Source organism: Elaeis guineensis, chromosome 16 (assembly GCF_000442705.2).
Source record: "Elaeis guineensis isolate ETL-2024a chromosome 16, EG11, whole genome shotgun sequence".
NCBI lineage: Eukaryota > Viridiplantae > Streptophyta > Magnoliopsida > Arecales > Arecaceae > Elaeis > Elaeis guineensis.
The window spans coordinates 30156266-30181855 of NC_026008.2; the positions used below are offsets into that span (position 1 = coordinate 30156266).

Below are 25590 nucleotides of genomic sequence, written 5' to 3' on the forward strand. Positions count from 1 at the left end.
GACTGTCTTTCCTTTGAACATCTCATAGAGGTCTCTTGTCACTATCCTTGATGTGCAAGCAGAACTCTAGACTCTAATATATAAACCACCGAAGACAGGACAGCAATGGTCAATACTCTCTTCGCAGGTGCCGACCTAAAGAGCTGAGATACCACATCAACCCGCCATGCATATCCCCCCAACTGGAGGAGATCCACTACCTGCATCAAGTCTAAAGTCTCCATATTGATGTAAATTGGCTAGCAATCAATGGACATGTCAGTAATCTAAGGATTATGAGTAAGGTTGATATCTCACCCATCCCTCATAATTTATTTGACACAATCATAAATCGTCAGGACCCACAGATAAATCTCCTTCCATATAAAGGAGTCTTTTTGACTAGCATGGGTATCAATGTCAGTACTCTAGGAGCCATACTAAGCTTTGATCACCTCACTCTAAATGTAAATCAACTGAAGATCACATGCCAAACAATCAAAGACTTACGTCTTGCCACAAGAGATTGAATGCCCAATCCCCTCCTCTCCAATCAACTCGCAGACCACATTCCATATTGGAAGGTGGATTCTACCACCATACTAGTGTGATCTTCATAGAAAGTACCTGAATTATTGCTTATCTTCATCGTCACTATTTTCAGAATAATGATGTTAGACATTATATAGATAGAAATCAAACTAAGTACTGATCTAACTAGGATGACCCTACCCAAACACCGGCTTCAAATACTAAATTTTTAAGCCTTCATGCTAAGCCAATATATCCCGTGATTTTGAGTGGTACAACCCAATTTATTGGCTAAGGCCTTCAAATATCCCTCATAATTTTAAATTATTTTTAATTAATATAAATTTAAAATTAAATGATTTATTTATTTGTTTATTTTATTAGCTGAGTTTTTGACGCCTGGGATATCCTGTTTGTATAGAATCAGCAGCCAATCGCGTACTTACTGCACTGGTGTGTGGACGGCTACCTGCTCGTCCTTCACCAGCGATAAGCTGTCTCTAGTTTTCCCGTCAGAGCCGCGTCACCTGCCGTCGATCAAGATCGCAACGGATATAAATATAACAGCATCCAACAGCACCCTGTAGCATGCGCTCTTCCGCCGTCTCCCCCTGTCCCGCTGTTCTCCCCTCCCACCGCTGGCCGCGCCTGCCGCCAGCCCGTCGCCTTCCGGCGATCCTCCGGCCGCTGGTTCCGGCGAGGTCCCTTTTGGCGGTGAGAAAGATCTCCCTCCTCGCTCCGAAACCCCTCCGACCCTGCCGGAGACCGATCTCGGCCATGGCGTCCGAAGCCATCTCCACAACCGCGGTGGCGAAGGGGAAGCAGGAGCTTCTGGTCTTCGAGAGCGAGGAGGAGCTCGCCGTGTCTCTGGCGAAGTACACGGCGGAGCTGTCGGAGAAGTTCGCCCGGGAGAGAGGGGCCTTCACCGTCGTCCTTTCCGGTGGGTCTCTCATCAAATCCCTCAGGTATCGAGCTTGGATCGTCGTTTTCTTGGGAAATTTTTAGGGTTTTCTTCGATCTGGTATGTGAAAAACCTCTGAAATTATAGGAAATTGGTTGAGCCTCCGTATCTGGAATCGGTGGATTGGACAAAGTGGCATGTCTTCTGGGTGGATGAGAGGGTGGTGCCGAAGGACCATGCTGATAGCAACTATAAACTAGCTTACGATGGGTTTCTTTGTAAGGTATATAAAACCCTACAATTTTGATTTTTTCTTTTCCCCTGTTCTTTTCAAAGGATGTATTTTGAATTGCTAGCTTATGATGGTATTTGAAAGGCACCAACCATAAACATATCCTGCGTGATCACCAGTCTCACGGCAAGGGTTCTGCCTGACCCCAAATACAACTAGGACCAGCATTGGTATCAAAGTGGGGCTGGAAGAAGATAGTGCACATCAAATTGCATTCTTTTATTCCGATCAGTTCATTTAATTTTGAGAAGTCTATTTTTGTGCAATGGCCACAAAAGTAGTTTCTGTTGATGGTTCTAAAGTAGAGGAACTAAATGGGGTTAGCTATTTCATTTGGAAAAGAAGAGTGTCTTATTTACCAATACATGATAAAACATATTATGTCATTGTCATTGAAGAACCTTCAGATGAAATCCCCAAGAAACAAATTGAAAAATGAGAGGAGAACAATGAGTTTGCTAAGGCTGTTCTTTGGAGCCACATGCAGGATGCTTTAATTCTCTTCTTTGAAGACACAAAGATGGCTAAGGAAATTCCTAGTGCCTTGGAGAAGAAGTATGGAGGAAAACCTGAAACTTATATACAACTTTTACTTGAAAAAATCTAATGGCCTAACCATGTCGGAGACTCAAGTGTGGTGGATCATGTGAATCATATGGCCCTTGTTGCTAAGGATTTATTGACTGTAGCAAATCCTATGTCTGACAAAATGCAAGTGTCCACTATACTTAACAATCTTCCTCTATCTTGGGATTCCATTGTCACGATGATAAATTGTTCTGGTCAAAATTTGACCATAGACACTTTACCAGTTGTGCTAGCACTTGAGGAAAGAAAGAAGTGTTGCAAGCGCATAAACCCTATGGTTGTAGAAGAAAGTGGGGGACACAATAAGAAACCAAAAAAGCCATAGAAAGGCAAAGGACAGCAATTCAAGTATGGAAAGAAAAAGGACATGAAAGGAGCATGCTTCAGTTGTCGTGAGAACTAGGCGGTTTCTCCAAAACACGAAAAGAACTAGGATGACACAGTAAAATCTGAAGGATGACTCTAAGGAAATGGTACTCACTATGTCAAAAGCCATAGTTGATTGGTGGATCAACTCCCTGGCAACAAGGTACACGTGCAAGTCACGGGACAATTTTGTTAACATATATTCATTATCCTAGGAGAGCATAGATTGTTTATGGGTGATAACACCTACTGTGATGTACTTGGGGTTGGTGATTGTAGAATCATGTGATGGTGTTAGTTTTATTCTTCCTGATGTTTTGTGTGCACCTAGTATTAGAAGGAACTTCATATCAGTGGATGTACTTGATGAGAAGGGATGTGAAGTGAGGTTTGCCTTCAATTGTGTGACCATTAGGAAGGATGGTCATGTTATTATAAGAGCGAAGAAGGTCGATGGCCTGTATCTAACTATGATTAATAATAACAACGCATGTATTTCTTCTTACTTGTTTGAGTCTACTTTTATTGGTCCTTATACATGGCATTTAAGATTAGAATATGTTTATAAGAATAAAATGTTAAGAATGAGTATATAGGATTATTGCCTAACCTTGGAAAAGTGGACTATGGCATATGTGAACCTTGCATTCTTGGTAAAATGACTAAGAGGCCGTGTAAGAAAAATTGGCATGCTAAAGAATTGTTAGAAGTTATCCATTCCGATGGGTGTGGATTTATGAGGGTTAAGACACAAGGGAATGCAATATTTCATTGCCTTTGTTGATGACTTTTCAAGATTTGGATATATATGTTTAATTAGACATTAGTTTGAAGCACTAGAAAAGTTCAAGGAATACAAGAAAGAAGTTGAGACCCAATTAAGGAGACCTATAGAGGGAATTAACAATGATAGAATTGGTCAGTACATGGAAGCAAAAAGAAATGGGATTCACTATTTAAATACTATGCGATATACTTGGGAACAAAATGGCGTGGAGGAAAGAAGAAATAGAATATATATGGATATGACTAGATCTATGATGGCTTATGCAGATTTATCTCTTAATTTTCGAAGAGAGGCTTTAAGTACTGCAAATTACTTCCTAAATAGAGTAACCACAAAAAAAGGTTTGAAGGGGTTGCTATTACTTTTGTCTTGTTTGACAAGAGTAATGGGCCATTTATGCTTTATAAAGGCAAGCATGCACCGCTTTGACCAAAGGCCATATCTTTTCAAACCAAAAGCTAATGACCGTTCCTATCCTCCGCTAACCATTTTATCATTGTTTTTTAGGAAACTGCATCCTTGTTTTCTGAGGAACTATTCCACTACACCAGCTTATCCTACATGAAACTAGCGGTTCTATTGGGCCCATTTTGGGCTTGTCGTCAAATGGGCCAGCCCAATGTTTAAATACGGTCATTTATTCCATCAGAATTAGTAGAAAAGATGCGCACATGTGTGTCGAGAATTATGATTTTGTTTGAATTTTTTTGTTGTGGCTGCATTAGTAGGTTAAGTAAGATTTAGACTTAACAAAACACCCAATTTGATTAAGACGAGATTTGTACTTTGATTCTAGAACTTGGACCCAACTCAAACATACTCATTATAACATATACAAATCATGCTAAAATGATTCAAAGTCATGCTATAAGCTATTATGTGAAATAATTGGGCTTAAATTCATCAAGAGTTGCACTTGCTTCTGAAACCTAGAGATTGGATGTTGGAATCTTGTGAAGATTTTCCTTTCCCCAAAAATGCAAGTTGTTCCAATGAAGCTTTTGTTACTTATGTAATTTCAATTGGAATCTGAGCTATGAATTATGCATTTAGTAATCTATGTTTGGTTCCTCCTAAAATCAAATATGGTGTACATGTTGTCCCTCTAAAAATCATATTATTAGCTCATGCATGGCACTTCAGAGTTCAGGCAAGGTTGTGGTGAAGACAGGTTACTGGGTTGGTAAGGGAGGGAAGGATGGTATCGGAAGTGAAGCTCATGAAGTCCCTGATGGAGCTTAACAAGTTTATACCTGACAAGCTTGTCTTTGACTTGCTGTCAGACTCGACAATTGTCCTTAAATTGAGTAGAATCCAGCAAGTTAAAATGTCAAAAGAATGGGTATATCAAGCACCTTAGATGGACCTTGAAATGAACACTTACCTTGGATGGACTAAATTGTCAATGCTGTGGAACAATTAGAGTCCAAATCATCTAGTTTGGTTTTAGGTGGGGTCCAAAATCTCTATCACCCTTAACCATTGTGATGCTGAAAAATTGTGGATCGGGGGTGGAAAGTTTTGTATGAAAGGCATACATGTGTTTTAAGAAGAGGCCAACAAGACAACCGTGACCACCTAGGAAAACCAAGGGAAACCAAGAGTAATAGGTTTTAAGATTTGTTCATTTCAAAGGGATAAGACTGTTCATTACAAACAGATATGGATAAGATATTAAATGTCGATAATGATGAGGATGACATAAATTTATGTGGAATTTCAAATGTGGGAAAAAAAAAGGAGTTGATATAGAAGGGGAAAGAGGATGCTATCTGGTTCAAATGGTAAGGTCTTTGGATGTTGATACCAAAGACTCAAGCTTGAGCCTTGTCCTTCCCTGGATTTTGGCTGAGATTTCTTCCATCATAGTTCTTAGAGAAAGATATTTGATGTGAGAGGGACTTGTGGAAAATTTAGATGCACATTGTGGAAAATTCATTGGAACTTGTGATGGACAAATTTTATAGCATTGTGGGAAATCTAAATACACGTCAGGTAGCATTTGGTCATATTTCCATGCCAGATAAGGAGGTCGTGCTGTTATGATCTAGTTAATATGGTTCTTGATGGAAACTGATTTGAGTTATTCCCATGGTTGCGGTTGATTAATTACAGAATACTTTGTGCTTTTTTGTAATATAGTATAGATTTGCTACCATCCTATCAGCATTTGATTTATTGTGATCTTGAAACAGTCTTGGTAGACGAACAGCAATAAGCTAAGTAAATTTTCCTCTTCTTTGGGGAATTCCCCACACAACAATGCTTTGCTTCAAAAGCAAAGTTTGTTCCCTCTTCTTTCACTCCAGGGAAGAACGCATATTTATTCCTTATAGACTTCTAAACTAATTCATGACACTGTGTTGCCATAGCCAAAGGAAAAATCAACTACTTTGAGGCTATCAAACCTCCAAAACTACAGAAATGCTCAAGCAAATTTTGCTGATAGTTTGGGATCAGGGGCAATTACAATCTATAGGCTTATAGACTAGCAGCATGAGTAAGTAAATTATTGCAATCTTTTAGGGCATATATGGCTTGCTGTAGGTGGCCAAAAGTGAAAGAAAGTCAAATCAGAAAAATAACTTCCGTGTGTTTGGTTTGGTGGAAGTGGTCTGCAAAATGCATAATTTATGCCTGGATTTCCCAAGCGTCACAGTGAGTTTGCTAAGGGTGGTCCAAAAGTCACTTTTGGCAACTCATAACCTTTACTTCCAACCACCTACAGTGCACCAATCATGCTGTTAAATATATCAATATTTAACTGCTATCTGAATAGGCTAAAGTAAACCTTTAGGGTCCTGTTGGATGTGGGATCATGTTATCCAGTGATGACATATCCCCTCTTCAAAGTTCCTAGAGTAGGTGTGATGCTGGGAATCGATTAACCTTGAATATCCCATTCAATCAGAAAGGTGATTTTTCTTATTTCTCTAGTTTAGGGATAATAATCCATTGTATCCCACAACCTTAAACCCCTTTGATAGCTTCCCTCCTTTATTAGCTTTCTTCAACAGGAAGGAGATCCTACCATTGGGATTTCCAGACATCCTAACAAGCCTGTAATGGTGTTCTATAGTAATGCCAACAGAGGTCCCTACACACCATAGCACTCATCATAACCTTGGCACCTTTTGTCCACTGTGACTTGCCATTTCCTTTACCTGCAAATTATACATCTTGAGTTTTAGCTACTATTGGACTATCCATTTTGAATCTGTCAAGAAAGCACAAGCCTGTGTTTAGCATATCCTTGATTTCTTCAATACAATCAAATCATGAACAAATTTTGGGGTGTATAGGCTTTGAGAAATTCTCCATTTCCGGAGGGCAATGTTCTCAGGCTTATCATTGAACTGGAATATTTCTTGTGATGGTGGTAGCAAATGTGACCAAATGTGTAGGCTTCGAGTGATGGTAATAACAAATGACCTGATTGTGTCATTTCATCATCACTGTTGTGTCAACTACTATATTGTTAATATATTGGTTTCATATGAAGATTTGGTGGCAACTATACTTGACATTGTAGATATGAAGGTGCCACTTTTAACTCTGTTTGCCAACATGTCAACTTGTTCTCCTTGTAGCACTTAGTAGCTTAATAACTTTTGGCATTATGGACAATTAAGAGATTTATAACCTGGCCTTGATCTCATCCTTAGGCCAAGGGACATCAACTCCAAAAAAGGCGATCCAATCCATTAGTTTTGCTTGCTAAGAGTTTAAGATCTCTTTTCATAGTTGTTCGCTAAAACTGATTGATGGAATTTGGTCCAGACCCTGGGTAGATTCTATTTTAGAACTAAATCACAACCTTTAGCGAACTCTTTTCACAACAAATAAACCATGAGACTTCTCAATGTTATCATGAAAGAGCATTCTTGTCCATGCGCAAGGATGCCAAGAGAATGGTAGGTTCCTCTAAATTTTGGTTAGAGGTGAAGAACTGCTACCCTTGCTTACCCTTGCTAATCTTTCTTTTTTAAACATAGGATTCCACCTTACATACCAGGTATTTTGAGTAGCTGTCCATGCTATGAATAATGGCATGTCATTACACAGATCAGCAAATGTGTTTAAAATTTTATCATGTTTCAAACCTGCTTCAGGCATCAGCTGGATTGTATTGTAGGACCTCAAAATACTGCTTGACTGAAGGGTATAAACTAGCTAAACATGAGCGAGTTGGGCCTAGCTCTGTTTGGCTCAAAATTAAACTATACACAGATTGAGATTGAGACAAGCTAGAAATACTTGGCTTGAACTATGCTCATTTAATCCTGAGCCAACTCAAGCTTGCTTTCCTATGTTCAAACTTTCATGTTAAATGTGCTTGTGCATGCTTAACTTGCTTCCATCTAGGGTCAGATGCACTGTGAGGAGTAGTGGAGGCATTAAAAGATCGGAGAAAAGGGGAAGGGGCAACTGTTGGGCAAGGGCCGATGGCTTTATGTGATTCTCAATCACCAATAAAAAATAATTAAGAGGATGTAAGATTTTCATCAGACTTCCAGGAAGTAGGAAGGAGAGAGAAGGCATAGTAGGTTATTGAGCCAATGACTAGTTTGCAAGAATGCGTGCTTCCTCTTCCAGACACCATATCCATCCTTTCTTGCTGGTGTTTCATCCTTTCTAAATCAAGCCAGTTGTTGTTTGGAGATGGTATGCCTTTCTCGACAGCCACTAGAAATGAGACCTAGAGAGAGGCAGAGGAAAAAGAGTAGAAGATGATGGCACTGCCATTGCTGAGAGAGCAAGAGAGGATAATGGAGAGGGCTTGTACATATATTCAACTTATGTCTTTCCCCTAAATTCATTGCTTGAGCCAGTAGATATTTGTCTATTGGCCGAGTTCATCCTTTTCAGGCAAAGCTTCAATAATGTTAAAAAATTTATTTTTGAAGATTAGTAATATAATCATTTCTTTTAGTTTATAGTTCGAGGTATATCAAGCTCCAAATCCAAGTGAGCTGATGTTGAATAGAAGCTGAACACAAGCTACTCATGAATGGTGCACCCATTTGACGGTCCTATTCAGCTGTTTCTTGAATCTACTTGATCTTGGCTTCCATCCTCTCAGTTTGGTGCTGCCAAGTATCATCCTTCACAATAGCTTTATTTTCAGTTTAAGCTTGAAGCATCCAGGTCCCATATAAAGTGAAATAGTGTTGCTAGATGAACAACAGGAAATTAAGTTAACTTCTCACCTTGGGGTAGTCCCATACTGAACAGTGGTTACATACAAATAAATAGCCCATTCCCTTTTCTTAACAACATTACCCTATATACTTCTGCTTTGGCTCAATTTCTACCAGGTGAAGTCATTCAAATTCTTAACAGATCCAAGTGAAACCCCTTAAGGACCCTTTGAGAATACTCAGAACCATCTGACCCTGCTGAATTCAGATCAAAACTATTTGGTTCACCAAACAACTGAAACATACTACTCCATTTGATAACTTGACTGATTCAAATAGAAATGGAAAATAAAGATGATAAGTAGTGTCAGAAGTTTATCAGACTTTGTTCACCATGTTACATTTCATATTTATATTTTGTGCTTTTTGCCTCGATCAGTTCAATTACTGGTTTATTCCATCAGCTGAGGTATGAAATAGAGGTAGAATTTCTGATGAAGTTTTAGAAGATGGTCATAAATCGAATATTTAGAATCTTAGATTGGTGAAAATAATTATTGATTTGAAATTCAGTATTCATATGAAGTTGATTGATCTGCTGATAAATTTCATCTATTGGTTCAATATTTTGTTGATTTAGCTAGCTTGTATAGTTTCGACTTCTTTATTCCAGTTTTTCTACTTTATTTTTTAGTTGTGATTTGAAATCATTTTCTATTGCGTGGCGAATACCAAAGTGATGAGGGATACATTCAATTTACAAATCTGCAATTTTAAATTTTTCTCAGTGCGTCATTTCACTTTTTGTGTTTCTACAAAATGGTAGTTGAGAACTGCATTGTGATTCACTGTTTTATTTCTCAAATGATAGGTCCCAATTCCACCAGGTCAGGTTTATGCTATCAATGACTCCTTATCAGCTGAGGGTGCTGCTGGTGACTACGAGACCTGTCTGAAGCAACTGGTTAAGACGGGGGTAGTTGCAGTATCCTCAACAACTGGGTTTCCGAAATTTGATCTCATGTTGTTGGGGATGGGCCCTGATGGTCATGTAGCTTCTCTTTTTCCGGGGCACCCTCTTCTTAATGAGAACCAGCGATGGGTTACTTTCATAAAACACTCCCCGAAGCCACCGCCAGAGAGAATAACCTTCACTTTCCCAGTAATTAACTCATCGGCATATGTTGCACTTGTGGTCACTGGAGCTGGTAAAGCTGGTGCGGTACATAAGGCTCTAGGGAGTGGACAAAGTTCATCAGATATGCTGCCTGTTGAGATGGTTTCACTTAAGGATGGTAAATTCAGTTGGTTTACAGACAAAGCTGCTGTTTCATTGTTGCAGGATAGAGCGAGTCTGTGATTATGTCAATCAAGGATAAGTTCTATGATAGTAGTTATACTCAGTAAAATTTCTGCAGGCCAGTTTTATTCAAATGCTCTGAAATATGCCTTGGCATATTACGACTGTAGTTCATGTGCGGAGAATATAAATGTTTAACTTTGCCTTGTTTTGTTTCAAATGATGTTTATTTGGCATTCTCTGCATAAGAAACCACAATTTGCACTTATGGCTAGTTAGCAGGGTCGAAATGGATTGAATGTGAATTGGATATCAGTATTCCCTTTTTGTATTTGTTTATATTAGGCAAATACAGACACTGATATGGATACAACTGGATGCAAAAATTTATACAAAATATTTGTTTTAAATGGATATAAATTACAAATGCATATTTGGTATTGATGCATATAGGATTTTGAAAGTATAAATATAAATGTGGATTTAAGTAGATGTGTTGCGGCCAATCGCCTCGTCGCCCGATCGCCGGGAAGCGTGCACCTGCAAAAGGAAGTCCGCACTGACCGGAGGCGGCTCCGGTGGGGACCCTCCGACGGTCAAGTCAGAGAGGTGACTGGGCAACAGTGAAATGCAGACAGAGAGCTCTGAGAGGGAGAGAGAGAGAGAGAGAGGAGCGAGCCTGCGTATGTGGGAGAGACGGGCGGATCGATCCTTTGCACTGTTGCCTTCCCCGGTATATATAGTGGAGCACGGTATGGCGCCGTCATTAATGGCGCGGACAAGTGAGGAACTGTCAACTCACTGTAGGCTGTCAGAGCCGCCGTGAAAACGTCATGTCGCCGTGTAGCCGTCTAATCACCAGGGTTGACCCGGCTCTCGGCGGGACAATGCCCCTAGGTAACTGTGCCGCATGTCCGTGTCAGAACTGACAACGTCTGGCGGCCGTACGGCGGTTGGTGGAGCCGGCCGACCCAAGGTCGGTGGCCAGCAGAGTGGCGTCGGACTCCTCCGTCGGTCGGCGAGCTTCGTGTGGGTCGGCTACCGGACCTCTGGGTTTAGTCGGTCGGGAATGGACCGTGGAATGGCCGCAGTTAGCCGCTGCCAACGTCCGTTGGCCTGTCGCCCGACTCACGATCGGCCAGTCAGAGTCGTTCGTCGGGCCGTCAGTCGGTCGGTCGGTCGGGCCGCCAGCCGGTCGGGCCCTCCGATAGTCGGTCGGTTGGTCGGGCCGCCAGCCGGTCGGGCCCTCCGATAGTCGGTCGGTCGGTCGGTGGGTATCCCCCAACAGTTGCCCCCCTCCACTCCTAAGTCGGGTGGAGAGCTGGCCGATGCCTTCATTCGGGTAGCAAGACCGGGCGACTGGGAGTGGATTTGTCGCATGTGCAGATCCGACCGTACCGCCGTCTGATCCGTTGTCTGACACCTCACGAATCCCAAGTGATCCGAACGTCTAGTCGATGCCAGAAGTCGCGCCGGCGTCCGGTGTCAGACGCCGCGTCTTGTCGTCGTCAGTCGTCACGTTGGCGTCAGAAGATCGGGCGCCGGACGATACGGCGCCAGTCGATCGGGTATTCGGCGCCGATCGCGGGTGAGGCGTCCCATCGGGAACGCGGACCGGCGCGGGCGGCCGACTGCGGAGCCAATCCCCGCGCGCCGCGTGTCAAGGTGGTTGGCTGGCGCCCGCTCCGGCATTTAATGCGGGCGGTGCGGGCGTCCCGGGACGAAGCGCGCCGAATCCTTAGCCAACCGGCGGGCGCCACGCGTCGCGCATCTGGAGGACCTTGGTCGGCGCGGGAGCATCTCGGCCGTCGGTCGGCCCTATATATATAGGACCTCCCGGACCCTGACCCACATTTGCCATTTGCTGGGGAAACTCTGTCCGGGCGATTTCTCGGTCGTCGCGGGCAGAGCTCTTCTCTACTTCCGGAGGGTCCATCGGGTTCGTGGTCCTCCTTCCCCTTCTTGCTTTCTTCTCTTCTTTCTCTTCTTTCTCTTCTTTCGGTTCCTGCACAATGACCAGGAAACCGACTCAGGGAGCTCGGTCGGGGAACCCGACCGACGACACCCGATCGGCTCCGGAAGATGAGGCCTCCTCGCTTTCGGGGCCGAACGTCGATCAGCTTCGGGAGCACTATCGCATCCCGGAGCAGTTTCGGCTCTCTGCTCCAGGGGCCGGCGGTCGGGTCAACAACCCTCCGCCTGGCGACCTGGCGCTGTATGTTGAGGACCTTCGTGCGGGTCTTCGACTTCCGATTCCGGAGTTCGTCCGGAATCTGCTTGATTACTACGGACTCTGTCCGGCGCAACTGGCGCCGAACTCTGTCCGGCTAATCATTTCTTTCGCGCTGTTGTGTCAGCTCTTGCCGACCAACCCTCGCGTTTCCCTCTTCCGGGCCTTCTTTGTGCTCCGACCCCACCCTAAAGCCCGAGGGTGGTGGCTCTTCAACCCCCGGAAGGGTCTTGCCTTCATAACCGGTCTTCCATCGTCCATTCATGGATGGAAGAACCAGTTCTTCTTTGTTTCCACTTCCTCCTCTTGGGGCTTTCCTTCTCGCTGGGGTGTACCCCGAACTGAGGCCAACGACAACAGTCGGGTCGACGTGGACGACCGGGAGGACTTCCACCGACTCAAAGACATGTCGGTCCCGAAGCAGAGGGAGCTTGTTACCGAGCAAGCTCTCTATGATGCCGGCCTGAGTCTGGTCCCCCGAATAGGTATCGCCCGATCCCCCAGCTTTTCTTTTTGTTCGGCTTTAGGGTAGTTTCGGTCCGGCCTTTGACATTGGTGGGTTTTGCAGGGACACCGCCGAGAATGAGGCCGACCGACGCCGAAATTCGTCAGTTTGCCGCCGCGAGGAAGAGGCCAGCGTCGGGGGCTGGCCCTTCGCGCCCTTCCAAGAGACCAGCCCCAGTCCCGCCGACCGTGGAGGCGTCGGCGACCGAGGGGTCGGAGCCGATCATAGCCCTCGCGGCTCCGACCGTCCGAGTCGAGGAGAGGCCGACCGAGGAAGTGGCCGAAGGAGTGTCGGCGGTTTCGCCGCCGCGGGTGGAGCCGGATGTCGTTCGGGAAGCCGAACAGCGTCCGGAGGCGTCCGCTGGCGCAACGGGGGGCGCCGGGTCGAACTCCAGCGTCCCATCGCTGCCAGCCCCGTCGGTCGGGGCAGCTGATCGGGGGAAAGCCCCGATGGAGCCCTCGGAGGAGGAGAGATCAATGCCCCCCAGTGCATACTACCCTGAGGGTGCGTCGGCCTTGGCCGACCACAACCTTGCGAGGAGGTTGTGCCAGGGGATCCTCCTCCCTACCGACGTTCAGTCGTTGCGGTCTCGGCAGGTGACCGAGATGCTGTCGCGGTTCTACCCGTCGATGGTGGAGGTAAGCTTCGCGTCACCTTTTTCCTTAGAAGAATTTTCGCTTGCCACATAATTCTGACAAAGCTTTTTCCCGTCGGCAGTTGATCTTCACCATGTCCGAGTTGGAGGCCGGATACCGAAGGTTCGGCGACATTCGGGCAGCCTTCAAGGAAAGGTCGGCGGCGGCCGAGGCCGAAAGAACGATGCTAGTCGACCAACTGCAGGAGTCGGTCGACCGGGAGGCCAAGTTGACGGACGAGGTCTCCCGGCTCATGGCCGAACTGAAGTCGGCCAAGAAGGAGGCCAAGCACAAAGGTCGGGTCGTGCGTCGTCTTCGACGCGAACGGGACGGTGCCACCTCCGAACTCCAAGGGGAACGCGAGCAACTTCGGGCCAGCTTGGGGAAGCTCGCGGAAACCGAAGAGGATTTGTCCATCGCCCAAATCGACGCCGAAATTGCCAGGGCCGAGGCGGAGTTGGCGAGGGAGGAGCTGGCCCATACTGAGGACGAAGTACGGTCGGCGAGGGAGTCGGCCGATCGTGCGGTTGAGGACTTCCGGGCCTCCGATCGGTACAAGGAGGAGATGCTCGAGTCGGGCTTCGCCTCCTACCGGGTCGGGTTTGAGGACGGTCGGGATGCCGTCCATGCCTTGTACCCGGAGGTGGACGTCAGCCGAGTCGCCCCGCTACTCGCCGAAGAGGAGGGAACCGAAGAGGAGGCCGACCATCTGTCGGGAGGCATCATCCCAACGGAGGAAGCCGTCCCGGAGCAGGAGCCGACCGGAGGTCCCTTGCTGACTGAAGGACATCCTTCTGCCGTCGACCCAGCGCCGCTCATGGTCGAGACGCCGATCCTTCCCGATCCTCCGTCGGTCGAAGAGATTAATCAGGACGAATGATCGGTCCAGCCGACCGTCTTCCTTTTGTCTCTTCTTGAAAATACATGTACTCGGGCTTCGGCCCGACTTTGTAATGTTTTTTGATCAATGAATGAAATTGTCTTCTCTTTTGCTTCTTGTTTGCAATGTTTCTTATCGCTGTAATGTCGAACCCTAGTTGCCAACTTAGAGAAGTCGCCAACTCGGGTAAGTCGGTAGGACTCAACCGGCTTGCACAGCTCCGAAGTAGCTTGTGTCCCGACTTTAGGTCGGTTTCCAATAATTGTAGTCGCCATTCGGGCGCATCTGTCAAGTAGGGAGCCGACCGAACCTAGTGAAGGTTCGGCGGCCGGACCTCCGTAGATGCACTTAGTCGGTCATCATCCGGTGCAGTGTCGGGGGCATGATAGTAAGTCGGGTCCCCATGCTCTTGTGTCGGGTTTCGTGTCTTTTGACAGACGGTGGCAAGCCGAGTGTCGTTCAGCCGCCCGTAGGTCGGTCGGCGAGTAGTAGGTGCGACTAAGGTCGCGTCATATGATAGACGGTGGTAAGCCGAATATCCCTCGACCGGCCGTAGCCTGGTCGGAAGTCGCGGCAACAGCCGCGTGGGCTTTTAGCCTTTCTTCGGTCGGGGCCCGATCGGCCAGTCGGTCGATGGATTCTGCCCGAAAATTCGACCGTAGAAGGAGTATGAACCCCCGTCATCGTAGATGCATCGGTCCGTGTAAGGGGCCGATGTGTCGTCGGTGCCAGGTCCGCGTCGATGCGTCGGGGCTGAGCGCCGATCAGTAGTCGAAGGGTTAGAACTCCGATTTTTCAAACTGAACTTGTATTCCAACGATTGAATTACAGAATTCACTGGTAATACAGCTTCAAGTTGTCGGCGTTCCAAGTCCAGGGAATGGGTTTCCCCTCAAGGGTCTCCAGTCGGTAGGCCCTCGGCCCGAAGGTGTCAGCAACCTTGTAGGGTCCTTCCCAGTTGGGAGCCAACTTCCCTTGGTCCAAGGGCTTTGACACCTCCGCCTTCCTTAAGACTAGGTCGCCAGGTTTAAAGAGCTTCGGTCTGACCTTGGCGTTGTAGTACCGGGCGACCCTCTGTCGGTAGGAGGCCATTCGAATTTGAGCCTCATCTCGCAGTTCGGGGAGAAGATCTAGGTCGGCTCTCCGGCTTTCGGAGTTGTCCGGCTCGCGATACTGCTCGACCCTTGAAGATGGCAGGCCAATCTCGAGCGGGATCATGGCTTCTGTCCCGTAGGCCAAACTGAACGGCAACTCTCCGGTTGGGACGCGGGGGGTCGTTCGGTAAGCCCACAGGACGGAGCCCAGCTCGTCGACCCAGAGGCCTTTGGCTTCGTTCAGTCGGGTCTTGAGTCCATGGAGCAGGGTTCGGTTCGTCACCTCAACCTCGCCGTTGGATTGTGGGTGCCCGACTGAAGTTAGTCGATGACGAATGTGGAACCTGGCGCAGAAGTCCTTGAAGTCTTGGTTGTCGAATTGCCGTCCATTGTCGGTGATGATGGTGTGCGGCAATCCGAACCTGAAGATGATGGACTTTTGGACGAAGTCCTCCATCTTCCGCTCGGTAATCTGTGCCAAGGGCTCGGCCTCGACCCACTTTGTGAAGCAGTCGATGGCGACAACGATGAACTTCCTTTGGCCCGACGCCGGTGGGAAGGGGCCGAGAATATCGACTCCCCACTGAGCGAAGGGCCATGGAGCGACAATGGGAGTGATTTGGCTGGCCGGTTGGTGCTGAATATTGGCATACTTCTGACATGGCTCGCACCTTCGGACCAACTCTGCCGCATCCTTCCTCATGGTCGGCCAGTAGTAGCCCTGTCGTAAGACCTTGAAGGCTAAGGACTTGCCCCCCAAGTGATTCCCACAAATTCCTTCGTGAACCTCTCGGAGGGCGTAGTCAGCGTCGGTCGGTCCCAAGCACCTGAGCAGAGGGAGGGAGAACGACCTCTTGTAGAGTCGGCCGTCCATGATCACATATTGCGACGCCGACCATCGAAGTCGCTTGGCCTCCGTGGGGTCTTCGGGACTGGTCCCGTCGGACAAGTACCGGACGATCGGGTCCATCCAACTTGGGTCGGACGTTAGCTGCTGCACTTCTTCGACCCGATCGATGCTCGGCTGCTGGAGGTTTTCGACAAACGTCCGACCCAAAGAATCATAGGCCGACGTTGCCAATCTGGAGAGAGCGTCGGCACGGGCGTTCTCCGTCCTGGGGATGTGGGAGATCTCGAAATGCCCGAGGCGGGCCACGAGATCCTTTACCTTCTGAAGATACTTGATCATGGTCGGATCTCGCGCCTCGAAGTCGCCCTTGACCTGCCCCACGATCAGCTGAGAGTCGGAGAATGCCCGGAGGCTGTCGACGCCCAGTTCCCTCGCCATCCTCAAGCCCGCGAGGAGTGCCTCGTATTCGGCTTGATTGTTGGAGGCCTTGAAGTCGAACCGGAGGGCGTATTCGGTGACTACCCCATCCGAATTCGTGAGCAGGAGCCCGGCCCCGCTTCCCTGAGCGTTGGAGGCTCCGTCGATGTGAAGTACCCAGGTGGAGATCGGGTCCGGCTCAGAGACCGAATCTCGTCCCGGGCCTTCAGCTCCCGACCTTTGGTCGGTCGTCGGGCATTCGGCGATGAAGTCGGCCAAGACCTGAGCCTTCAAGGCAGGCCTCGGTCGGTACTGAATGTCGAACTCGCTAAGCTTCATTGCCCACTTAGCGAGTCGTCCGGATGTGTCGGGTCGGCGCAGTACGGCCCTCAGGGGCTGGTTGGTGAGTACCACGATGGCGTGGGCCTGGAAGTATGGTCGGAGCCGTTGCGCGGAGACGGTCAGGGCGAAAACCATCTTTTCCGTCTCCGAGTATCTTGCTTCGGCGCCGTGGAGCACTTTGCTGGTGTAGTAGATGGGCTGATGGGTTCGGCACTCGTTTTCCCTGAACGAGCACCGAGCTGATCGCCTCAGAAGATGTGGCCAAGTAGAGATACAAGGTCTCCCCGACCTGCGGCTTCACGAGCAGCGGCGGGGAAGCCAAGTACCTTTTCAGGTCTTTAAAGGCCTGTTCGCACTCATCCGACCAAGAGAAACCATTCGCCTGGCGCAGGGTCTTGAAGAACGGGAGGGACCTTTCAGCTGATCGGGAAATGAATCGGCTAAGAGCGACGATTCTTCCGTTCAGCTGTTGGACCTCCTTCTTGGTGTTCGGATGACGCATGTCGAGGATCGCCTTAATCTTCTCGGGGTTGGCCTCGATCCCTCTCTGAGAAACGAGGAATCCGAGGAACTTCCCCGAGGTCACCCCGAAGGCGCATTTGGTCGGGTTGAGCTTCATTCGGTGTCGTCGAAGGGTGCGGAAGGTCTCCTCGAGATCCTGAACATGGTCCGGGATCTGCGTGCTCTTTACCAGCATGTCGTCCACGTACACCTCCATGTTACGCCCGATCTGGTCTTTGAAGACCTTATTGACGAGTCGCTGGTAGGTGGCACCGGCATTCTTCAATCCGAAGGGCATCACTCGATAACAGTAGAGGCCCTTGGGGGTCACGAACGCGGTGTGCTCCTCGTCTTCAGGCGCCATCCGGATCTGATTGTACCCGGCGAAGGCGTCCATGAAGCTGAGCAGTCGAAATCCGGACGTCGCATCCACCAGCTGGTCGATCTTCGGGAGTGGAAAGCTATCCTTCGGGCATGCTCGGTTGAGGTCGGTATAGTCGATGCAGATCCTCCATTTCCCGTTGGCTTTCTTGACCATGACGACATTGGCGAGCCAATCGGGATATGTGGATTCCCGAATGAAGCCTGCTTCGAGCAGCTTGTCCACTTCTTCATCAATGGCCTTCTGCCTTTCTGGGGCGAAGGACCTTTTCTTCTGCCTCACCGGCTTCATTGTCGGGTCGATGTTGAGTCGGTGAGTAATTGTTTCTGGAGGGATGCCCGACATATCCGCTGCCGACCATGCGAATACTCGGCATTGGCCGTCAGCAACTCCGCCAGTCGGTGGCGTTCGGTGTCGGGCAATTGAGACCCGATCCAAACTTTTCTGTCGGGATTTTCTCCTATCGGGATCGCCTCGAGCTGCTCGGCCGGCGAACCCCGCTCTTCCTCCTCCCGTTGATCCAGTTTGTCGATTGTCAGGGGATCCTTCGTCTCGTCGCTTTGGGCGGAGATTTGGAAGCATCGTCGGGCGAGCTGTTGATCTCCGCGCATCTTCCCGACTCCGTTTTTGGTCGGGAATCGAACAAGGAGATGGTACGTCGAGACGATCGCCCTGAGGGCGTTCAGTCCGGGTCGCCCGAGTATGGCATTGTAGGCTGAAGGAACTTGGACGACCGCGAAAATGAGGGAGACCGTGCTTTGCCGTGGTTCGGTACCGACCGTCACGGGCAGGGTGATTTCTCCTTCTGTCGTGACGGTGTCTCCGGCAAAGCCGATCAAGGGCGTGGAGACCCCACTAAGTCGATCAGTCGGTAGTCGCATTCGGGAGAAGGTCGAGTAAAACAAAACATTTGTCGAACTTCCATTATCAACAAAAATTCATTTTACATCATAATTGGCTATTGTCGCCGACACAACAACAGCGTCGTCGTGGGGAGTCTGGATGCCCCGAACGTCGTCTTCCGAGAAGGTAATCACGTCGTCCGGGCGTGGCTTTTTCGTCGGCTCCCCTCCTGCAGACGTCCCCGGCCCAGCCGCTTGGAGATCATGTTGATGACTCCAGCCGTCGGCTGGTTAGTCGGTGCCTCTTCAGTCGGCTGGGGGCGTCGATCGGCAGTCGGTCGGGTCGGCGGACCCTTTCGAAACTTGCCGAGATACCCCCGGCGGATGAGATTTTCGATCTCATCCTTCAACTGGATGCATCGCTCGGTGTCGTGGCCGTGGCTCCGATGGAACCGGCAGTACTTCCGATGGTCGAGGCCCTTTGCCTTCAGAGGCGGAGGCCGTCGCAGGTATTCTTCCCTTCGATCTCCATCAAGATCTGCGCACGGGGAGCGGAGAGAGGAGTGTAGGAGTCATACCTGGGACGCACCGACCTCGGAGTCTGTCGGCGGGGTGATTTTTGGATCTGTCGGGGTGGAGAAAGCCGACTATCGGCCGGGGGCCTGCTTGGTTCGGCGGGCTCCCGACCTTTTCTTCGCTTCTCCTTCGGACCCCTGGGCTCGACCAGCGTCGGTCGGACGCTCCTTCGTCCGCGCGCATATACTTGTATGCGCGCTCCAGTAGCTCGGCGTACGTTCGGGGGAGGGTCTTGTCCAGAGAATAAGTAAATCGGGACGACCTCAGGCCCCGCTTCATGGCTGAAACCGCCATGTCTTCGTTGAGGTCCCGGACCTCGAGCGTGGCCGCGTTGAATCGCGCCACGAAGTGTCGGAGCGTCTCGTTTTCCCCCTGCTTGAGGGAGAAAAGGCTATCCGACGTTCGCGGCGGCTTTCGGCTGGTGCTGAAATGGGCCACGAACGAGTGCTCGAGCTGCGCGAAGGAATGGATACTGCCCGATCGAAGACCGGAGTACCAAGCCCTGGCAGCCTTGCGAAGTGTGGCGGGGAAGCCGATGCAAAAAAGAGCGTCGGTTGCCCCTTGAATTGTCATGAGAGCTTTATAGCTCTCGAGGTGGTCGACTGGGTCGGTGGAGCCGTCGTATGGCTCCACGTTCGGCATTTTGAACCGACTGGGAATCGGCTCATCGAGGACCAGTCGAGAGAGAGGCTGGGCGGTCTGGAAGTCGACGTCGTTCGAAGACTTCTGGCCGTCCATCTGCAGTTGGGCGAGCCGGCGGTCGATCTCCTCGAACCGTCGCTCGTAGTCGTCCGCTCGTCGATGCTGGGAGACCCCAGGAGTGGAGCCTCCGGAGGATTCTGAAAGAGAGGCCGACGGTGTGCGCGGCCGCTTTTCCTTCCTCGCCCGTTTCCAACGGGGAAGGAGAGGGCCGTTGAGACGTCGGTCGTCGCGCCGTGGTCGCCCCTCCTCCTCTCCGTGGGAGCGCTGTTGAGAGCGCTCGCTTGGAGGCGACAGGGGTCGGCGCGGCCGTCGGCGGCTGCTCCTGGAAGGCATAGGTCGGGCCGCCGGTTGTTGCTGGAGGCTTTTGACTGCGTCGGTCAGTACGGTCATCTGCCGTACGATGGCCGCAATCTGGGCCTCCGTGGTCACTGCAGGATGCGGAGAGCTAGGCTCCGCCGTCGGTGGTGGTGGAGAGGCCTCTTCCCGGCGGGAAGAGCGCCTTGCCGACCCAGTGACTCTCGATCGTTGAGCTCTTGTCTTTGTCATGCTTCCCCTACCTGGCGCGCCAATCTGTTGCGGCCAATCGCCTCGTCGCCCGATCGCCGGGAAGCGTGCACCTGCAAAAGGAAGTCCGCACTGACCGGAGGCGGCTCCGGCGGGGACCCTCCGACGGTCAAGTCAGAGAGGTGACTGGGCAACAGTGAAATGCAGACAGAGAGCTCTGAGAAGAGAGAGAGAGAGAGAAGGAGCGAGCCTGCGTATGTGGGAGAGACGGGCGGATCGACCCTTTGCACTGTTGCCTTCCCCGGTATATATAGTGGAGCGCGGTATGGCGCCATCATTAATGGCGCGGACAAGTGAGGAACTGTCAACTCACTGTAGGCTGTCAGAGCCGCCGTGAAAACGTCATGTCGCCGTGTAGCCGTCTAATCACCAGGGTTGACCCGGCTCTCGGCGGGACAATGCCCCTAGGTAACTGTGCCGCATGTCCGTGTCAGAGCTGACAACGTCTGGCGGCCGTACGGCGGTTGGTGGAGTCGGCCGACCCAAGGTCGGTGGCCAGCAGAGTGGCGTCGGACTCCTCCGTCGGTCGGCGAGCTTCAAGTGGGTCGGCTACCGGACCTCTGGGTTCAGTCGGTCGGGAATGGACCGTGGAATGGCCGCGGTTAGCCGCTGATGGCGTCGTCGGCCTGTCGCCCGACTACGATCGGCCAGTCAGAGTCGTTCGTCGGGCCGTCGGTTAGTCGGGGTCGGTGGCCGCCAGCCGGTCGGTCGATGTCCGGTCGGCGATCGGGCCGCCAGCCGGTCGGTGGTCGGGCCGCCAGCCGGTCGGGTCTCCGATAGTCGGTCGGTCGGTCGGTCGGTATCCCCCAACAATTGGCATTGTCATATGGTCCCTTTTTCAACAATATACGTCATTTTGTTGTCATTTCAAATCAAATTAATACAAAAAAATCTTATTGATGATGATCCTTGCTTTCAATTCGTTGTCGTGCTGAAGATATTTTTCAAATTTTCAATAAAAACTCGCCAACATAATTAAGTAGTTGGTGGTAGTTAATCTTTCACCTGTCAAACGATTGCCCAAACTAAATCAAATCCCATGTGCATAGCAGCTTTAGGATGCAGCCAAATTAAACCATTTTGGCAGGAAATTGTGGAATTAAATGAGAAATCAAAGGAAGGCTTGCACATGGAAGCCTTCAGACGTGCACACTCTGGCATGCTGGTGGAGATCCAGTTGTATGGTTTCTGATGGTCGGCGGGTGGGTGGGTCCGGCCAAATCTATGGCCGTAGCCAGGTAGGCCCACCAACTTCACCTATGGAGACCATCATATCGTTTCCAACAATTCCCCAGTCATCAGAGTACATTTGGCGCGCTGTATTCCCAACAAGTAGAATTCCAACTTCCAAGGCCCTTTTTTCAGGTCCAGAGAAGGACGATGGTCCCAATCCAAAAAAGAGCAGGAGGTTGGTCACTCGGTGCCCACACAAAATGATACACACGAAACCTAACCATTTAGGATTTTATTTTACTGGAAGGGGAAGGGGGAGACCGACGGAAGAGGTCAATGTTTGGTTTATTACTTTGACAAACACACAGCCGACAATCATTTCCATCCCGGTTTAACTCTATCCGTACAATCTTGCTCCAAAACTTTGATCTGCCCCATCCTGCCCAGGCAAATACACAACAGATACAGATACCGGTCTATCCAACTATGACCTATTTTAACTCATATCCGATTCAGATTATATCTGAAATTGAAAGGAGAAAGAAGAGGTAGATATATTTAAATTTTTAAATAATTATTTTAAAATTATAAAAAAAATTTAAGAAAGAAAAAAAGAGAATGTCAATTAGGGTGCTTCATACTTTGTTATTATTTTAAATCAAATCATATATATAAATATGATTTGGTTGGTATATCTTTACTTATTCTTTTTTTGATGGTTAATTTTTGTTGATTTTTTGAGAGTTTCAAATACTCCTTTTCGAGACTCGAGTGACTGCTCCGTGGCTATTCCGCATGAGCTCCGCTTGCGCAGTCATTCCGCTGCCGTTTTGCAAGCACTCCGTATGCAGACGGACGTTCCATAAGCGTTTCATTTGCAAGCGGCCGGTTTAAGCCTATAAAAGAACCTTTTCTTAGTTCTCTTTTTATCCAACCTGAGAGTTCTCCTTTTATACAGTCGAGAGTTCTTCCTTTCTCTTTCTAAATTCTATCAAATACATACTCTCTCTCATTGTTTTTTCTTTCTTTATTTGATCATTTGGGCTGAGGACGAATTTGATCGGCGTCCAATCGAGATCATGCCACCGACAGATGTTGGAGTACTTAACTTTTGGATTGTACCTTGGAGAAGGATGTGCGGCCCAAATCTTCACATGAGAAGGAGCTGAAATCTTCTTTAGGACAATGATTTAACTGCTTTCTTAGTCGGGTTCTATTTTTTTTATTTATCACATCAATATATTATTTTACACACGTCACAGAAAAATATTTTAAATATTAAATATACATACATACATACATACATATATATATATAATATATATATATATATATATATATATATATATATATATATATATATATATATATATATATATATACACATACACATACATACATACATATATACATACATACATATATACATACATATATATACAAACATATATATATACATACATACATATATAATATATATATTCATACATACATACATACATACATACTATATATATATAATATTAATATATATATATATATATAATATATATATATATATAATATATATATATATATATATATATATATATTGAAATGGCATCTGAATTACAAACAAAACCCCATTTTTTTTAAATTATTATGAGCCTATTTAATATTTATTTTACCAAAAACTTCATACTTAGGCACTCTCTTCGACACAGGATTTTTCAAACGGTTCATTTTCTAGTCATTCAATTTTTCTGTGGTTATACTATATGTTATTTCATGTAATGTTCAATACCAACCTAAAGGAGATTTTGTAGATTTTTTTTGTAGTGCATGCATATATTCTATATTAAATATAATTATTTGTACATAATTATGGTGTTCCCTGTATAATTTTTCTTTAATTAATCATAGCATCATTTTTATTGTGCAAATTAATCAAAGATCCCACAAAACTTGTGTTGTTGCATGCTCAACCTTAATAAATGTTATTAAGTCACACTAGTTAATAAAGCAAAAAAAAAAAAAAATCAAATTTCAAATCTTCTCCTCTGAACCATACTTGGACCAAATGGCTACCTTTACAAATGAAACCATTAGTCTTAAACCCGATAAATTTAATGGAACCAACTTTAGAAGGTGGCAAAGCTAAATAAAATTTTGGCTAACCACATTGGGGCTCTGGTCAGTTATTGACCAATCATTGCCTCCTCTAGTTCAACCACTCCTGCCACCTCTGAAGAAGACTATCTTTGTAAGGATAGAATTTTAAGTATCCTTTCTGATTCACTCTATGATGTCTATCTATCTATAAAGAGTACAAAAAAATTATGGAATAACCTAGAGTCTGAATATGGTCTTGATGATGCTGGGATTGAACGGTTTCAACATTGCATCATTTTTTAGATATGTTATGATAGATGAACAAACCTATAGATGACCAGCTCCATCAATTTCAAGAATATATTAGGAAGCTTCAAACCAATGGAACCGTTCTCTGGAAGAATTTAAGGTCTTGAGCTTTCTTGACAAGTTGCCTCCTTCTTGGGATGGCTTTGCCAAAGGACAGCTCCATAACAAGGAGAGCTAACCCTAACTCAACTTTTAAATTTCAATCAAGATAGAAGGCCAACACAGATTCAAAACTGAGCAAATCAGAGTCCCAGATGCCCAAGCTAACCTGATCCATACCAAATTCAAATAAAAACCTAAATTTCAATCAAACCAACAACACCAGTCAAACCAACCTAACCATCCTAACTCAAATAAGTTCAAGCCTAAGGATAAAAACTTCAAAGCCAATAACACTAGATCTAACAATCCTACTCAAGGTCCAAGTGATAAGTTCTACTTGTATGCGAAAGAACAGATCATCTTGCGAGAGACTATTTTCATTGGGAGAAGGAGCCCTTTCACAGACCTTCTAGTTTCTCAGAACCTCAAGCTCATGCAGTTGAAGATCCAGAAGACACCACCTTTAGGTCAGTAAGCTTTGATCCTGAAGTTAATATTACTTCCTCTAATCTTGATTGATGGTTGGATTCAGGAGCTAATATTTACATTTATTTTGATCGCTCCTGGTTCACTACTTTTCAGGACCCAAACGGAGGAGGTATAATCCTTGAAAATAATACAACCACCAAAATCAAGAGACAAGGACAAATTAATTTGAAGATAACTTTTGAAAAAGTTCTTATCCTGATGGATGTATTGTATGTTCAGACTTAAGAAGAACTTAGTTAGTGGGTCTCAACTGATTCAGAGAGGATATAAAAATTATCTTTAATTGTAATAAAATTGTGATAACTAAAAATAATACTTTTATAGAAAGAAGATACGTAAGTGAAGGCTTATTCAAATTGAATATAATAAATTATTTTATTAATAAAGCTAAGAATCAAATTTATTTTATAAATAAATCGAATCAAAATTTGTGGCATAATAGATTGGATCATGTACATTTAAGAAAAATTAAATATATGATGAATTTAAAGCTAGTTCCTAAATTAATCTTAGATACATCTAAGTGTGAAATATGTGCTGAATCTAAACAACCAAAAAAATTATTTAAATCAATTGAAAGAAATTCGTCAATCTTGAAGTTGATACATAGTGATGTATGTGACTATCAAAACTGCAACCCATGGTGGCAATAGATACATAGTAACCTTTATAGATAATTTTTCAGATACTATTATTGTTACCTAACTAAATCTGAGGATGAAACTTTAACAAATTCAAAATTTTTAAGAGAAGTAGTAAATCAATAAGAAAAAGAAAATTAAGATTCTTAGGACTAATAGAGGAGGAGAGTATATTTTAAATAATTTTTTTCTTATTCTATAAAGAATATGAAATAATTCATGAAATAACTGCTCTTATTTTTCACAGTCTAATGGTATGGCAGAGCATAAAAAATCAACCCTTTTGGATATGGTGAATGCTATGTTGATTAGCTCAGATCTATCTGAGAAATTATGGGAAAGCTCTTCTGTCTTTTTGCTTCATCCAAATAGGATCTCTA

At 46.9% G+C, this 25590-nt stretch overlaps 1 protein-coding gene across 1 annotated transcript; it reads left to right on the forward strand.

Moving 5' to 3' along the window:
- Positions 1-951: 951 nt before the first annotated feature.
- Positions 952-10159, forward strand: LOC105059350 (probable 6-phosphogluconolactonase 4, chloroplastic). Its single transcript, XM_010942615.3, has 3 exons — positions 952-1475; positions 1559-1694; positions 9457-10159. The coding sequence occupies exons 1-3, from the start codon at positions 1099-1101 to the stop codon at positions 9943-9945; spliced, it is 1002 nt and encodes a 333-aa protein (XP_010940917.1). The 5' UTR covers positions 952-1098; the 3' UTR covers positions 9946-10159.
- The last annotated feature ends 15431 nt before the right edge of the window (positions 10160-25590 follow it).

What these genes read in the sequence shown, in the direction of transcription:
- LOC105059350 (XM_010942615.3), top strand. Translation starts at nt 1,099, where the DNA reads ATGCGCTCTTCCGCCGTCTCCCCCTGTCCCGCTGTTCTCCCCTCCCAC. An exon ending in TCTCTCATCAAATCCCTCAG is followed by an intron (nt 1,476 to 1,558) that starts GTATCGAGCTTG and finishes CTGAAATTATAG; the next exon opens with GAAATTGGTTGAGCCTCCGT. An exon ending in ACGATGGGTTTCTTTGTAAG is followed by an intron (nt 1,695 to 9,456) that starts GTATATAAAACC and finishes CTCAAATGATAG; the next exon opens with GTCCCAATTCCACCAGGTCA.